The sequence below is a fragment of the Nymphaea colorata genome, chromosome 6 (assembly GCF_008831285.2).
Source record: "Nymphaea colorata isolate Beijing-Zhang1983 chromosome 6, ASM883128v2, whole genome shotgun sequence".
NCBI classification, from domain to species: Eukaryota; Viridiplantae; Streptophyta; class Magnoliopsida; order Nymphaeales; family Nymphaeaceae; genus Nymphaea; species Nymphaea colorata.
The window spans coordinates 11614616-11631541 of record NC_045143.1 but is presented as its reverse complement, the minus strand read 5'-3'; the positions used below and the strand labels follow the sequence as shown (position 1 = coordinate 11631541).

General features: G+C 36.8%; 1 protein-coding gene across 1 annotated transcript; it reads left to right on the top strand.

Moving 5' to 3' along the window:
• The first annotated feature begins 11756 nt into the window (after positions 1 to 11756).
• LOC116256543 (AAA-ATPase At3g28580-like) lies at positions 11757 to 14162 on the top strand. Its single transcript, XM_031632936.2, has 2 exons — positions 11757 to 12294; positions 12969 to 14162. The coding sequence occupies exons 1-2, from the start codon at positions 11870 to 11872 to the stop codon at positions 14035 to 14037; spliced, it is 1494 nt and encodes a 497-aa protein (XP_031488796.1). The 5' UTR covers positions 11757 to 11869; the 3' UTR covers positions 14038 to 14162.
• Positions 14163 to 16926: the final 2764 nt, after the last annotated feature.

Genomic DNA, 16926 nt, shown 5'->3' with positions numbered 1-16926 from the left:
ATGGTTTCCTGAGAATTTCTAAAGTTGAGCGTCTTTTTATTTGTAACCTTTCAAGGTTGAACGATGTCTTAATCTTTTCGCAAATTTCAAGTGTTTCTTTATAACTTTTTTCTATAAAGTTTTGGGCATTCATACATCAACCCCAAGTATCCTTTGGTGGTCTTTGGCATTTTGTGCCGCCACCAAATTGGAGAATGGACAGGTGAGATGTCATTTTCTGCTTTACCTTCTTGTTGTGAAAGTGGTTGCATCCCCACTGAGTTCCATTCTACTCATCTTTGATTCTCCCTTTACTTTTCACTAAGGGGCATTTGATATACATAGAATCATAGAATTTTAGATTCAATTGTTCAATTTTTAAGAAATTAAAATTGTTAAACCAGTAAGATATCTTGTCTTCAGAATTAGGAAACCCAAACTTAGAATTTTGATTCCATTCCAGTTTGAAGACGAATTATGATTTTGAAAATTTCATTCTTGAATCAAAATTCCAAATCATCAAACACCACTTAACAAAGGCATGTATTTGGTGGCGGGTTTTACCTCTTGGTCGCTTGCTAATTATCAAGCTCAATACATCTTAGAATATATTTTACCAGAAGAGCTTCAGCGCTTGGCCGTTCTCCAAACTCCGAAAGTAATTGGAACATGAGAATTGTTTAAGAAATGACATTCGATTGGATTCAAATTCTGATATAGATAAATATCTGAACGGATTTGGATTCAGGCTGGATTTTGTATAAATATCCTATGTCCAATACTTATAAGACTGCAGCACATGCCTGAACTAGACTTGAAATCGTATCCACTTTCTTTTACGAAATCCAACTAAACGGATTCAAATTCGAACTGTAATTGATTTTTCCCAATCCATTTTATTTTGGAACACGTTAGGCAACACCCTCTTATTTCTGGCTCTCATAATCAATCTTCCAGTTTTCCTTGTCTTTTTCATGGAAAATAATGTTCTAGAACGTAAGTCACGCGTTCTTTAGACCAACAATTCATCTTCTTTGTTCCCTACTTCTTTTTGAGCGAATGAAAAGCCAGGCACACCATCACTTTTCTTCTTTTTTTTTTATTCATATCGAATTCAATATGCCGTGACATATGAGAACAAAAGGAAAAAAGAGCCCTAAAACGAAAGGTGGGAGACATAGAGCTAACCTTATATTATTCTGTGTTTTATATTCGCTGGACGATCCAAATTAATATCTATTTCAGGTCAAGTCACATCAGGTGATGTATTACTTAACCTTCCATATCATATGGAGGGAAAGGAAGAGAAGAAAACAACTTTTCTTTTCATGGGGCGCTACAAATTTAAAAGCACCTTCCTCCATATTTTGCTTTTGAGAAAAATTGCTACGACGTGGTGACTGGGTGAGAAAAATCCCAATGCTCCAAACAAAACTTGTTATTCTTCCAGTTGTAAAAAAAAAAATCCAATGTAGACCTTGGTGAACACGCGGCTCGATAACTATATGGATTTTTTTTCAGCAGGTACTTGGCCCGATGCGCAGCCTTAACTCGAACTCAAACTTGGCCTGATGCGCAGCCTTAACTCGAACTCAAACTCAATGTGTTTATAAACAAGTCGAGTTCCAACTTAAAGATGAACTTGTTTAAAAAACAAGCCAAACCCAAGCTAGTGAGAGGTTCATCCTTCAAACCTTGTTAACTCAAGCCAAGCCAGATCTCAGCTCGAGCCTACCCAAGTTGGGTTTGAGCTATCCTAGGCTTGAGATGGGTTGAGTTCGAGCTAACAAACTCGAGCTCGAGTTGAGCTTTAAGTCGAGCTGATTTTGAATAGGTTCGAACTAAGCTCGAACTAGGCTCCAGTTCATCCCAACTTTGATCACGAGGAACTGAAGTGGTTTTTCCACAGCAGATACGAACTTGGTTCGGGTTCAATTTTTTACTATGAAAACAGCGTTATTATCTCATCAAGAAACTACCAAACCAATAATTGATGATATTTCGTGGCTCTTTTGACAAAAGACCATGTTGGATTTATAAAAATTACAGCAGGTTACCTAAGCGATCAACTTATTTAAAGCAGTGTTCGAGAGAAATTTTCAAAAGTAATAAAAAACCATTAATTTTTTTATAAAATAACAGAAGACAGACATTTTTATCGTTAGTAGGCTAAAGGAGGAGTTATTTGTTATGAGACACTTTTGTTATTTTATTTACATCGGAAATTAATTTTTCTTGTTGAGAGTCTTTTTATTTATAACCTTTCAGGGTTGAACGATGTCTTATTCTTTACGCAAACGTCAAGTGTTTCTTTATAACCTTTTCTATAAAGTTTTGCGCATTCATGCATCCACCTCGTCCTTGGCATTTTGTGCCGCCACCAATTGAAATTGGAGAACGGACAGGTGAGGCGTCATTTTCAGCTTTTCCTTCTTCATGTGAAAGTGGTTGCATCCCCACTTAGTTCCGTTCCACTCATCTTTGATTCTCCCTTTACTTTTTGTATTTGATATACTTAGAATCATAGAATTTTAGAAACAAAATGTTTAATTTTTAAGAAATTAAAATTATTAAACAAGTAAGATATCTTGTTTTCAGGAAACCGAAACTTAGAATTTTGATTTCATTCCAGTTTGAAGACGAATTATGATTTTGAAATTTTCATTTTTGAATCAAAATTTCAAATCATCAAACACCGCCTAACAAGGGCATGTATTTGGTGGCCGGTTTTACCTCTTGGTCGCTTGCTAATTATCAAGCTCAATACATCTTAGAATGTATTTATCCAGAAGAGCTTTAGCGCTTGGCTGTTCTCCAAATTCCGGAAGTAGTTGAAACAAGAACCAAATATTTTGGGTCTATGCTTACATAATGTTATACCATTACCAAAACTACCCACATGGGTTCTTCTGGACAATTTTGGGAATGTCAATATATTTGATTTGGATTTGATATTCGATTGAACTGTTCTAAAGAAATTAGATATTCAAAAACATTTAATATCTTATTAAGAAATCAGATGAGAATTAGATTTAAGAATTAACATCTGGTTGGATTCAAATTTGGATATACATAAATATCTATTGGATTCGGATTTAGATTGAATTTTATGTAAATATCCTATATCCAATACTTTTACTAGTTGAAAATCAGCCACGTCCGACTCCAAATTCGTATTCAGATTCAGATATGAATGTAAATGTCAAATTTAAATCATATTTGGATTGTGAAATCGGGTTTCAAATTTAGATTCTAACAAGACTTTTCTTTGTTTATGTTTGGACCTGAGTCTGAATTAAAATCTGTGAATATCCAAAAATGCAAATACAGTTAATGGTATAACAAATTCAAATCCAAACCATTGACATCCTTAACCAATTTGATGAATGTCACCAAAATTGAGCAATTGACATGATTCTACTAGTTTTTTTTTTTTCCTTCTTATTCTACCATTCCGTTAGATCTTGAACTCAATCACTAGATCAACATTGGATCAAGAACAATTTCTGGCTACAAACATCAAACTATTTGAAGACCGTGGGTGAGACGATAGGTCCTCCCAATTGGATGGACTTTGGGGCACCCGGCCGTCTTTTCCGTAAAAATGATTTGCCTTTACGGAATAATAAGAAATGGCATGCTGACAGTACGCCAAATTCAATGACGTGATTGCGAATCCATGCTTACGAAGAAGTGATGTCAACATCCATACAAGTTACTTGCTAATTAAACAAATTATTTTATTTTACTTAAAAAAGTATAAAATATGTGGCCCTATAAGAAGTGGGATATTGAGAGGATTAGAACCGGCTTCATTCCGTATAAAGAAATTTTCATAGAACACATGAGATCATATAAGGCCACATTCAATAAAGTTAGTATTTTATTTCAAAAGTTATCGTAGAACTATATATATCCAACATTTGATTGTTAGATTTACCTACAAATAAACACCATAGATGATGGAATTCTGAAAGGAGAACATACTATTCTTGATTTATGTATTTTACCAACATGTTCCTTAAGAAATGAACTGTTCCTCTCACCAAACTCCCTCCACATGAATAAATAACGCGAAAGTCCATGTTTTCGCTTCGATTGCTGTCGATGCTACTATTTCCCTACGCCTTATAAGTTGGGGCCCGGCACCAAGTAGACTTCAGTATAAAGGAAGCAAGAACCTTAGAGGTGAAGAAAATGGCCTTGGGGGTTTTAAGCCTTGGGCATTTGTAAGTAAATATTTAAAATTATGGTGAAGAAATAGCAGGCTTGTTTGACTAAAGATGTGGCTGCTATGGATGTGATCACGGCCGGCAGTCATGGATACATCATATCGCAATTGTCTATAAGTTGCTTGTTGTGCAAGTGATGGGCATAGTAGAAAGACATATCTAAATGGTTTCCATCTTGGCCGTCAATCAACTGGATTTTATGAGTACTACTATTCCCGTGGACAGCAAATGGTGCATATGCAGCACTTTATTAGATGGATAGGTGTACCACTTTTCATTTAGGTTTCAAAGCAGCCATAAATCTTGAGAAAAATAGGCTTGGGCTTTTTCAAAGTATCTTGTTTTCTTAAATTTTTCTTATGGACCCCATGAGTGCCCATTTTTTTTTCTCACCAAACCGAACATCCTTGATGGATTCATCACATAACATCAATAAATACTGGCGCCCATAAGTGCCCTTTTAGTAGAATATGCAAACCTAAAAAAAAATTAAAACTAAAATCATTTTTTTTGTCTTTATGCATTTTGAAATAAAAAAAAAACGATTATTCATTTGAAAAATCAAATATACAAATATTTGCATGTATACATCTTTTGATGCTCCAATCACATGTGAACGGTCAGTGCAAGAAGACATGACCAAAGTGATCTGGTATACAAGGGTCTCCTAGCTAGTCTGTCTTCGTATATTATTTTTTGTATAAAGGGGGTGTTTGATATACCGAGAATCATGAAAATTTAGAACGAAAATGCTGAATTTTTATGAAATTAAAATTATTAAATAAATGTGGTATTTTCTTTTTCAGAATTAAGAAACTGAAACTTGAAATTTGATTTCATTCAAGTTTGAGGAGGAATTGTTATTCTGGAATTTTCAATCTTGAATCAAAATTCAGAAATCATCAAAGACCCCCTAAAGTTTTGTGTGTTCATACATCCGTCCCAGTATCTTTTGGATGTCTATGGCATTTTGTGTCCCACCAATTGGAATTTGGTGGGACAGGTGAGACATCATTTTCAGCGTAATCCTCAACTTACTTATGTTAAACTCATCTTGGATTCTCCCATTATTTTTCCACTAGCTGGCAGGTTTTACATATTGCTCGGCTCCAAATTAAGCTCAATACATCTTAAACTATCTTTAACCAAAAAGTTTTAGTGCTTGGTCATCTCCAAATTCTGGAAGTAGTTGAAACATAAATCCAAAATGGTTTTTGGGTTTTATGCTTATGTAATGTTCTACCCAAAACATTATACAAGGGTTTTGGGGGCCAATTTTGGAGATATCAATATATCTGATTTGGGTTGGATGTTGGATGGAATCATTTTGAAAAAATAGGATAAAGAAAAACTTTTAATGGGATTCAGATTTAAGAACCTTCATATACATATATCCAATCAGAGGTGGATACAGTTATCGGTGTCTATCCTTGGTATTCCGCTTAACCGAGCTCTTAACCTGTCGAGGTTTCCCACCCGTTTCACCCAACTTACATAGCAAATAGAGAAAGTTATTATATTTTGTCTTTCGTGTTTCAAACTTTTTGATACAGGACTAAAGAATGACTATACCTCCCATTTCATTCCCCATCTTCTTAATGCGACTTCCCTTCAAAAACGGAATTTTTTCAGGTTGTTTGTCTTAATGGTGATATCATTTGTTTTATTTTTTTAATTTATAATTTTAATTAAAAATTAATATTATCATAAAATAAATAAACCGTACCCATACCATCATTTTCAAAAACGTCGTACCCGTACCCATTTTCTCGTACCCGTACCAGCCCCCGTACCCGTACCGCGGTGACATAGCCGGCAAGAGCCCATTTTTTTTAAAAAAAAATAAATTTTAATTATAATTTATATATTTTTCTTAATAAATATATATATTTATTTTTTAAAATAATTCGAGCTCAAGCCAACTCCAAATCAAGCTGGCCCCACCCAACCCAATCTCCACCCCTACTACTTACAAGGCCCCATCCATATGGCTAGTTAGTCTATGTGAAAGGTAGTTCACTTGATCCCATTAGATTAAGTACAAGGGATAGAATTGGATGGTTTTGGATTGGGGTGATGTTTTGCTATATTATTCATTATGTTTATTAATTAAACAAAATAAAATTTGGAGAAAAAATAATTTGACTTCAGAAGGTAACAAATATGAAAAGTAGTAGAACTAGAAGACTGTGGGGGAGAGGATAGGTCCTTGAACTTTAAGGCACCGGGCCCGTTTTTCCATAAATGTGTTGCCTCTAGAGAATAAGAAATGATGCGGCACGTGGACACCAACCAAACCCAATGACGTGGTTGCGGGTCCTTGGAGGTGACGCCAGCAGCGATGTTCAAGTCTGAGAGACATCACGTGGAAGTCAACATCTATACAAGTTACTTGTTCATTAAACAAATAATTTCATTTTATTTTTTAAAGAGCAAATATGTGGCCCGTAGGATATTGAAAGGATCATCTTTCCCACTTGCATGAAGTTTAGAACGCAGACAACTTTTCTTAGAACACATGAGATTTTACAACGCTACTTCAATAACGTTACCATTCCTTTATAAAAAAAGATGATGGGATTTATGTCTAACATTTCAATGTTTACAAACTACAAGGACGATCGCATCATGATTTCTGAAAAGAGCACATACGATTCTTGATTTATGTATTTTAACAACACGTTCCCTAAATAAAAATGTATTGTTCTCCTCACCAAAATCTCTCTATACAATGTTTTTCTTGCAAAGATGGCAACCAGTTATAAGAATCAACAAAGTGAAAGCCTGTGTCTTCGATTGGTTGCTTGGTCCCTAAGCTCTATATGGTGGGACCCAACACCAAGTTGACAGTGAACCGTTCCATGTCGACGAGAATCTTGACTACTGATGCGGCTGCTGCGGATGATGTGATGGCGGTCGGTCGTGGTCTTCAGACATGATCGATAGAAGTTGCTTCTTGTGCAAGCGATATGCATATCAGAAAGGCATATCTATAAAGGTTTTGGTCTTGGACTCCTTTAAAAGTGTTTCTTAAAAAATTATCTGAGATTTGATCTATCTTTTATCTTATTGCTCTCCTTAGAGGAGTGCAATATAGGGGTCAACTCCATTTTATGTGTGTTATTTTACAAGACTACAAATTGTATATGCAAAACTCTTTGTAACGAGTATACCACTTTTCACCAAGGTTTCGAAGCAGCCTTGAATCCCAAATAACCTTAAATGTATATAAAAGGGAGAAAGGTTTTGTCCTCGAATCCCAAATAACCTCAAGTGGATATAAAAGGAAGAAAGATTTTGTCCTCTTTTTATATATATACACTTTAAGCCAACTTTTTCATTTACATATTGATGCTCATAAAAAGTTTGAAATTTATTACTAGCACCCTCTAAAAGTGTTTTGGAATTTATTAATAGTGCCCTTAGCTAGAAATTTCTGATTCACCCTCACCTTGTTTATCGTCTAGCTAACAATGCATATGACCAAAGCCATCGGATAAATGTGATCGCGGCAATGATTTACAAAAAACAAGCGCTGAACACTTAAACAACTATCATTGTGCCCTAAATTACTTATTTTAGTGCCAACAAATTCTAAAACACATCATTTTGATGTATATGAAGGAAAATCCAGAGCAAGAAATAGTTTTATTGCAGAAAATGATTAAAAAAAGTTTTTTAACAAATTAAGGAAAATCTACTCAAATTATATAAAACGTTAGAATCAATGTTATCAAAATCGGTTACTTAATTGAACCAGAGTGGTTATGATTCAGCGACTCGGCTGAATCAAATAGGAAAGGGAATCATTTGCAAATCGGATTAATTAAAACATATACTTTTAATTTAAACTTTTTTTAAATAATAGGAATACACACCTTAGACGATGATGACAATGATAATAATAATAATATAATGACCTAATAATATTATTATTATAGAAAAAAATACTATCGATCTTATTGGAAAAACATTTTTTTTCTCCATCAAATGAAAAAAATAATATTATTAAATGTGTCACAGAATATGTATCGTTGGAGAATTCCAAGTATTCAAGAAAGAGACGATATATTTAATAGATGCAACTACTATAATAATGTCATAAATACAGATGGGAAAGTGCCTGGTGCTTTAACAATGTCATAAACAGCTATAGATAGGAAACCGTGTTAGAGGAAGCCAAGTGTAAAAAAGTAACGCCCATTCAGTTTGAATCAGCCGATTTGTGGCTGATTCAGCCCATTCTATTAAAAATCGGCTCATTCTTTGATGCTTTCACATCCTGCATTAAATCAAAGAGCATACAAAATCGATTTGGATCAGCTGATTCAGCCCGATTATTATAACACTAATTAAAATAATGAAGGAATTTATAAAAATTAAAACTCTTTCATCTGTTTCACTAGGGAAATAAATGCACATTAAATATGGGAGAAAAACCATTCAACTGCAAAAGTATAGATATATATATATATATATATATATATATATATATATATATATATATATATATATATATATATATATATATAACTTGTCTTTTAGACAATAAAAGTTTGTAAATGTCTTCGTTTCACTTATAAAAAAGTCAAACAAACATAAACTAAAGCCACAACTAAGTTCATCCTCCATGAATTGTTGCAATTTAGCATGTCGAATGAAAGGACATTAAGAAAATTCAATCAATTTCGTTGATACTGCTCAACATTAACAAACTGAACTTGTATCTTTAATAAAGTAATAAACAAAACTTAGGTATTAACATGTATCGACCATAAACAACGATAAATTATTGGAGCATGAAGTAAAATGAGTCAGCCTACTGGGTTGGCTCGTTAGGGTGGTGAGCCAAGCCAGAGTCACCTGGTTGACTTGGCAAGGTTTTAGACATGGCCTAAGAGTGTTTGGATAAACTTGTTTCATGCATAATTGAGAAATGAGCCTTAAAGTGAATCTTCTTGGGACAGTCAGCAGCAAAGAAAGGCTACATATACTTTTACTCAGAAGTTCAAAAATTCTATACTTCTAAAGATGTAAGATTTGTTGAAAATGTACCATATTTTCCACAAGGCGAGACAAGATATTGCATTAGTGGGAGCGTACAAATATATCATTACCAATGGCAGAATTACATGCTGACTCTTGCACTTCTAGAGGATATGAAATAGAGCCGACAGAACTGCCTACTAAACAGCAACAACCTCAACATTAGTAGCAAACTATTTCTCACTTAGGTTGTGCCAAATAAAACTCAGTAGTAAAGAAATAATCAACCGGAAACAAGGCAAGTTGAGAACCTCCACATATTTATATTGTAGGCCATGTTCTAGCGAGCATCTCACTTTTGATACCACTAATCCCAAGACCAGTAAGAGATAGAGAAAGAGAGAGACTGTGTCTCGTTTTGATGAAGACCTTATTGTCCCCATCTTACCAGGAGAGATACGTGTGTAGGTAGTCACTGCTAGGATCCACAAGCATGTTGTGTGTGGTCAACTTGATTCGTCCAAAACAAATGGCCACACACAAGTTTCAAAAGAATGAACATGGCAGAACATTTGAAAAGGTGACACGTTAGCTAGACTGAAGAAAATTGAATGAGAAGAGAATACACACGCTTGAGTCCAAGGGGCAGGGTACTCGCAGGCGAGTTGGAGGTGCTAGAAAAGATGTAGGAGTATGGCGGTTTATGTTACCATTTGCACCATGATAGAAGCCCTCGTTCGGAGGATAAAGGCAACATTATGACGGCAATAGAATATGGTCGGAGCTCCATGGGCTTGTCAAAGATTTTCATTACAATGTCAAGGTTGAAATGGATCATCCTACGTCTGATTTTGGCTCCTTCATTACCTCCTACGTCAAGGAGTGGATGGATGTTTTTTTGTTTGCTGGCTAACTTACGCTGGTTTTTAGTTTTTTTCCTATATTTTGTGCTATGACTGTTGTATTCTTGAGGAGCTGAGTTAGCTTTTGGTTACTCTGCCTCTGAAGGATAGCAGTTTTTCTGTTGCTATCATTTTCTTTTTTTGTATAGATCATTTTGTTTAATAAATGTAGGGAGCCGCATCCCCCAGCAAGCTGCTATTGCGAATGAGAAGAGAATGGACAGTCGTAACTTTTACTTTTCCTTTGGTGTTTGACAGGATCCAATGTGGTCTTACGAGTTCAAATATTATTTTGTATGACATTATTTATGTGAATTACTAACGTCCTATTAAACATCATTTGGTATTCAGATCAAATAAATCTGATTATCTTCTGCCTTTACAAAAACATGAATGTTTTTGTTCAATTTCAGTTGGTTACTTAGATGTGGTTATCCATGATCATATCATGGGCTTCTGTCAACCTATTTTTCAGTGCAAAGCCCTGCTGGGACCCTACTTAAATACATTCCATAACTTCTGCCACCTATTTTTATACTTTCCAATTTACAAGGGAGAGATGTATGCCCCTCTGTTTTTGCATAAGCCAACATCTTCATATACTTGGCGCTTGCCGAACCCCTTGCCCCTGCCCTTAGGAAGGAGCTTCGATTTGTGAAGGATCGCTCATTATACTTCTTCTTGACCTCCTGATGTTGGAATACACTTACGGGTAAGAGCAAAAAACAATGTGGTTTTAAGAATGAATTGCAATTCTTTAAACCATTTTTTCTACTGTATAAAGGACTGCTTTGTTAAAACAATTTAACTTTAGTGGCTCTTTTTTCCTTAATTCAATATTTCGCTAGTGTTAAGAAAGAAAGAATCGGTTTAATGTTTGCGGCTTCGATGAATTTATGTATGGGGTAAAATAAAGGAATTTTAGTTCTCATTTTTCATTTCATTTCATTCTAATGTTTTTCGGACCATTTTTAGCTCTACCTCATGCTAACTAGCGTTCTTAGATTTAAATATGTCATCCGTGTGCCATTGGATATCCAGGACATTTATATGTAAGATTGTAAGATTACTGCACCTTCACACGATTTGATATTAAAATTGAACTGTAAAATTATGAATTTAAAATATTTAAACTATACAAACAAACCGAATCACACAAAATTCTATAAGCTGAAAAAGCTTAGCTAGTATAAACAGCCACCTGAGATAAAATTTAATGAAAGCCTACCTAATATAAAGGGAAACACTAATTTTCTTTTAAATTTTCAAGACATTAACTCTTTGCATTGTTAAAGAAGCATCACTCTATGTGTGTATGTGACACCTTGAAACATTAAAAATAAACATTGTATTTATGTTTTATAAGAATACAACAAAATGAATTTATAGCTTTTGCTTTGAAAGAGTGGTAGCATATTGCACTCAAAGTATTAAAGATTGGTGAAACCTAAAATAAATAAATAAAAAATAATACAATGAAAAATCGCACTTACTACACGGTGAAAAACCCACTCGCCACCCGTACGAGCGGCGCCTGTCAGCTTTGACTGGCGGAGCTCGGTCGGGGACGTTGGTGATGACGCTAGTCGACGACGAGCATGTCGAGTGAAGGCCGTCCTTTTTATTATCGTGCAAGCAAAGCCAGAGAGAGAGAGAGAGAGAGAGGTTTTTCTTTATAAGGAGGAGGAGTGAGGGCCGAAACAGCAATAGCAAGAAATCAAAGGGTGGAGTGAGGAAGAAGATAGAGAGTCTGTGTGAAGCGAAAAAGCCATGGAGCCTCCCCAATCATGGGCGAATTGGGGCTCTGTTCTTGCCTCCTTCATGTTCATTGCCGCCTTCGCCAAAGACTTCCTTCCCTTCTCCCCCCGCAGCCTAATTAAAAGGATCTCCCACAAGCTGTTTGATTTCCTCTACCCTTACGCGGAGATTCGAATCGACGAGCAGAGCCGCGACTGGTTAAGAAGCAGCAGCAAGGTCTTCGACCTCGTCTCCGTCTACCTCGCCGCCAATTCCTCCAAGTCCGCAAGGAAACTCAGGGCCAATTTGGACAAAGACAGTGAGAACCTCAATTTGAGTATGGATGTGTACCAAGAGATCACGGATGAGTACAGTGGCGTCACCGTGTGGTGGTCGTCTCACACCAGCTCTTCTCGGCCCTCGCCCTTCCCCTTCTACTCTGAGACAGAGGAGCGCAGGTACTAGAGTCTTTCTTCTGTTATTTCTGCTAGCAACGAGAGAGTTTCCTTGGTGTAAAATCTTCAAGAACCCTTTTACCTCGGAAATCTCTCTCTCTCTCTCTCTCTCTCTCTCTCTCTCGTCAAGAATTTGAGGCGAAAGGTTTTATTTATGTATAAAACTTTAGACAACAATTGACAAGTGAAGGGCAGACTGTGAAGGGGAGTCATGAAGGATGTTAAGGTGAAGGCCTTGGATTAAGCTTCAATTCTGCCATTCTGCGCTCTGAGACTTTCTTATGACTGTGTTTTCTCTGTAAGATATTGGAGCTCACTCCGGGTTTACCACTTGAAGGGCAGGACAGGCCTATTAAGAATTTTTGTTTGTTCTAAACTAATTATGCTACAAAATCACATGCATAATGAAAACCCTTTGTCAAGGAGTCCTTTAAGTTTGTCTTCACAAGAGGATGAAATATGCTCTTATTCTGTTCTTCACGAGTTATTACTTTGCCTCTGTTGTTGTTTCTTATTTGCTTCCCTTATGGTAGCCCCCCTGCTCTGTTGTTGTTTCTTGTTCCCTTGCTTTATGTCATTCTTTTAAACTCCAGGCTTTCTGTTATTGCCTAGACACCATGTTTTTGGCTTTCCACATTGTTTCCTTCTTCTGCTTTACACTCTGATGGCCGTGGCAGGTACTATATCCTCGCCTACAATAAGCGACACAGGGAACTAATAATAAACTCCTATCTCAAGCATGTTTTCAATGCGGCCAAAGCCATTGAAGTTAAGAACAGGCGCAGGAAGCTCTTCACCAACATGCCAACCAGAGATCATGATTCCTTTTCATCCAGGAAACGTGCATGGAGCTCTGTGGTGTTTGAGCACCCTGCTTCATTTGACACACTAGCAATGGATCATGACAAGAAAGCTGAGATCTTGGAAGATCTTGATTTCTTCAAGAACGGAAAGGATTACTACGCAAAGATTGGGAAAACATGGAAGCGCGGTTACTTGCTCTATGGTCCCCCTGGAACTGGTAAATCCACACTCATTGCGGCCATAGCCAAGCATATGGATTATGATGTCTATGACCTCGAGCTCACTGCTGTGAAGAGCAACACTGAATTGAGGAAGCTCTTGATCGACACGAGCAGCAAATCAATCATTGTAATTGAAGACATAGATTGCTCTTTGGATCTGACGGCTGAACGGAAGAACAAGAAGAGGGAAGAGGATGCGCCTGATGGCGGTGAAAAGCAGAAGATTCCCAGAATGGATTACTCAGAGAGGGATGAGAGCAAGGTGACACTATCGGGGCTGCTCAACTTCATCGATGGATTGTGGTCTTCATGCGGGGAGGAAAGACTCATAATCTTCACCACGAACCACATTGAGAAGCTGGATCCTGCCCTCATCAGGACAGGCAGGATGGACAAGCACATTGAGATGTCTTACTGCACCTATGAGGGGTTCACTGTTCTGGCCAAGAACTTCTTGAATTTGGAGGACCACTCTCTGTTAGATGAAGTAAAGAAGCTCATTGAGAATGAGAGGGTGGAGGTGACCCCAGCAGATGTTGCAGAGAGATTGATGCCAAGGACCAGACATGAGAAAGACAGCAGGACTCCCTGTCTAGAGAAGGCGATCGAATTCATGAAGAAGGCAAAAGAGGAAAAGATGAAGAAAGAGAAAGATGGTGATCCACAAGAATCCACAGTAGATGATGATGGCCTCACTGCTAGCAGTGAAGGGGGTGATTAGTCTTTCAGTTTTATGCTCTTGTATGTATTTTGATAATTCTGGAAGAGATCTGATGAAGACCCAAAATGGCGTATTTTGCAAATAAACCTTTTTCCCCCTTAAATAAAGGATTAAAAGTTGAAGGAGATGATGCAACAAAACCTTAGACTGCTGTAAGTATGGCAACCACGGTTCGAACCTTGGTATAATCTAAAGCATAGTTGGCAAACCCAGTGATGCAACTCGGGAATCTGAATGGTTTACTTATTGGGTCGCTGTAAAGCATAGTTGGCAAACCCGGTAAAGCATAGTTCACAAACCCTGTGATCTACGCAAGACTCGGTTTTGGCGATAAAATTTATTTTGATTTTTTTAAAATGAATCAATATGGAAAGACTAAAAAATGGAAGAGGAGGCTCTTATATATATATACCTTTATGATGGAAGGTGAACAATTTGTTAGGGGATTTTGCATTTTCGGTAACCCTCGAGCCCAAAACCTTAAATAGCATCATCGTCGTTGATCTCTCTCTCTTTTCTCTCTTTTAGATGACCCGAAGGTGGTTGATCAGTCCATTGGTGACCTCTCAACATTGGGGAGAGTGTACCTTTTTTCTTTACATTTTGATGATTTCACCATATCTTTAAGCATTGAGTTGTTAATTATACGATTTGGAGAAAATTAAAAAGGAAGAGACAGCTAGAGTCTGGTAAGTTGGTTGCATGTTGATGGTCCGATTCTTAGTATTTGACTTGGCCGAGTCACCGAGTCAACCTGCTGACTCGATTCCCGAGTTTGCTGACTATGATCTAAAGTAGAGTGCATTTGCTGGAGGTGCTTCCAAGAGTGTTCAGGTTAGCTCTTGTTGGAAAAATATGATGATTTAATTGTTTGGCATTTTCTTGAGCTTTCTCTTTTTGTTTTTATTTTTTTTTCCAAAGGAGGTCAAGTAGGCCCTAGCATGTTTACATGGATCGATGCGCTGGTTGAGCATGTGCAGTACAATCTATAACACATTTTATATGGCTTGTCAGACATGTTTTTTTGGCATCTTGCACTTTGATGATGTTTGTTTCTTTATTTATTTTGGGCTGGTGGTCTAGTTCTCTCTCTCTTTCTCTCTCTAGATTGGCAAAGTAATTGCAGAATGACTTAGAATCTGCAAATTGGATCAATTTTAATTTCAATTTGCAAGACTTTAATAGCTAGAGATCGACAGAAATACCCACTTTAGTAGGTAGTATTTGATATGTCATGCATAGAATCATTCATAGGGCTGCACACAAGTGGAGTAGAGCTGGCCCAACTCTAGCTCGACTCCACTCAGAAAACTCGAGCCTGAACTCGTGTAAGGCTTGATAGAACAAGCTCAAACTTGACTCAATGATATATGTTGAGCTCGAACTCGACTCGTTTAACTCGTTTATGTTAAACACTCGTTTATGTTAAGCATGTATCGTTTCTTTTAATTTGTTTACCTAATAAACTCGTTTAACTATTTTCTCATTATCATTCAACACTCATTATTAGTCGAGCCGAATCAAATTTAAACAAGCTGAGTTCTTATAAATCGAACTCGACTCCTTTAATATTATGAGCATATATTTGAAGTCGAGCTTGACTCCTTTGTAAACGGCCAAGTTCGAGTCGAGCTCAAGTTGGCTCGAGTATTTGTGCAGCCCTAATCATTCATTTAGAGTTCTGACTGATAGATTTAATTCATCTTGAATAAATTTAAAGTGAAAAGATTTGGATATTTGTAATAAAAATTGTTCCAGTGGCAATGTATTTCCTAACCAAATTGAGTTAAGGGTGGAGCCAAGGTAGGACTTGCATGAGCCCTGGTCCTATACCTTTCAAGAAATATTTTCTGATGCGGGGAACAACCGGGTTGGCATGCAGACATATATCTGTGCATTAATATTACGTACGAATCCTTAAAGCCATTCACACCACATCAAACTGTGAGCTGTGATGTTGATACACCTTCCGTGGACACGTTGAACCTGAAATCTTTGAAATTGCAATAAAAGATTCAGAGCTGGAATCATCCTTTCTTTGGGTTTGCCTTGACATTTAACGTGTATTTTTGTCGTAGTCACATAAGCTTTTCACTTCTTAAACATTGAGGTTTTTCTTAGGTATAATATGACCAACTTGAAAAAACTGAAAAAATATGAGAAAAGTACAGTTTTTTTAAAAGGAACTACACCCAAGGCTTGGCTTGTATTCCGGTCAGACAGGTCTGGGACCATCCTTCCTTTCATAGGCTGGAAAGCAGCCCCGGCGTGGGTGGCCCCGCCCTTGGGGGTGCGAAAATGCCAAACGGGCCATCCGTGGAGCTGAATTAGGTCTTAGATCAAGACTGTGCTTGGTTCAGGATCCCGTCTTTGTGCATGTGTGAAGGCCGCATGCAAGGTGGAGTACGAGTGTGCAAAAAAGGGAGGAGGAAAGAGGTTCGTTGCTGCTCGGCTCAACGCACCTGAGATTTGCACAGTGAATACTAATGAGTATTAATGACATACAATTGAAATAAAAAAAAAAAGTGAAACACCTATAATACAAATATAAATAGACAAATAAATTTGTAACCAATAAAAATTAGAAGATGAAAAACAAGCTGCTCGGCATTAAAAAAGTGTCAAAGATGGCGTTCTTTTTTTTTCGTTTGGCTTTTGTTTTTAAGTTTTGAATGACTCACTTATTTGTTTCATCTTTTCACGTCTTTCAAAAAAAAAGGCTTTTAATTTGTTACTGTGATTTTCATGAAAACCCCAAAGGAGTGATCCCACGAATGAAATATAAAACATGAGTTACTGATGTAGCTATTTTTCCCCCTTGCTTCGAAAGTCATAAACCAAGAAGCTTTTGCAAACTAAAATTTGAATTTGGTTCTTAGGCATTTTAGA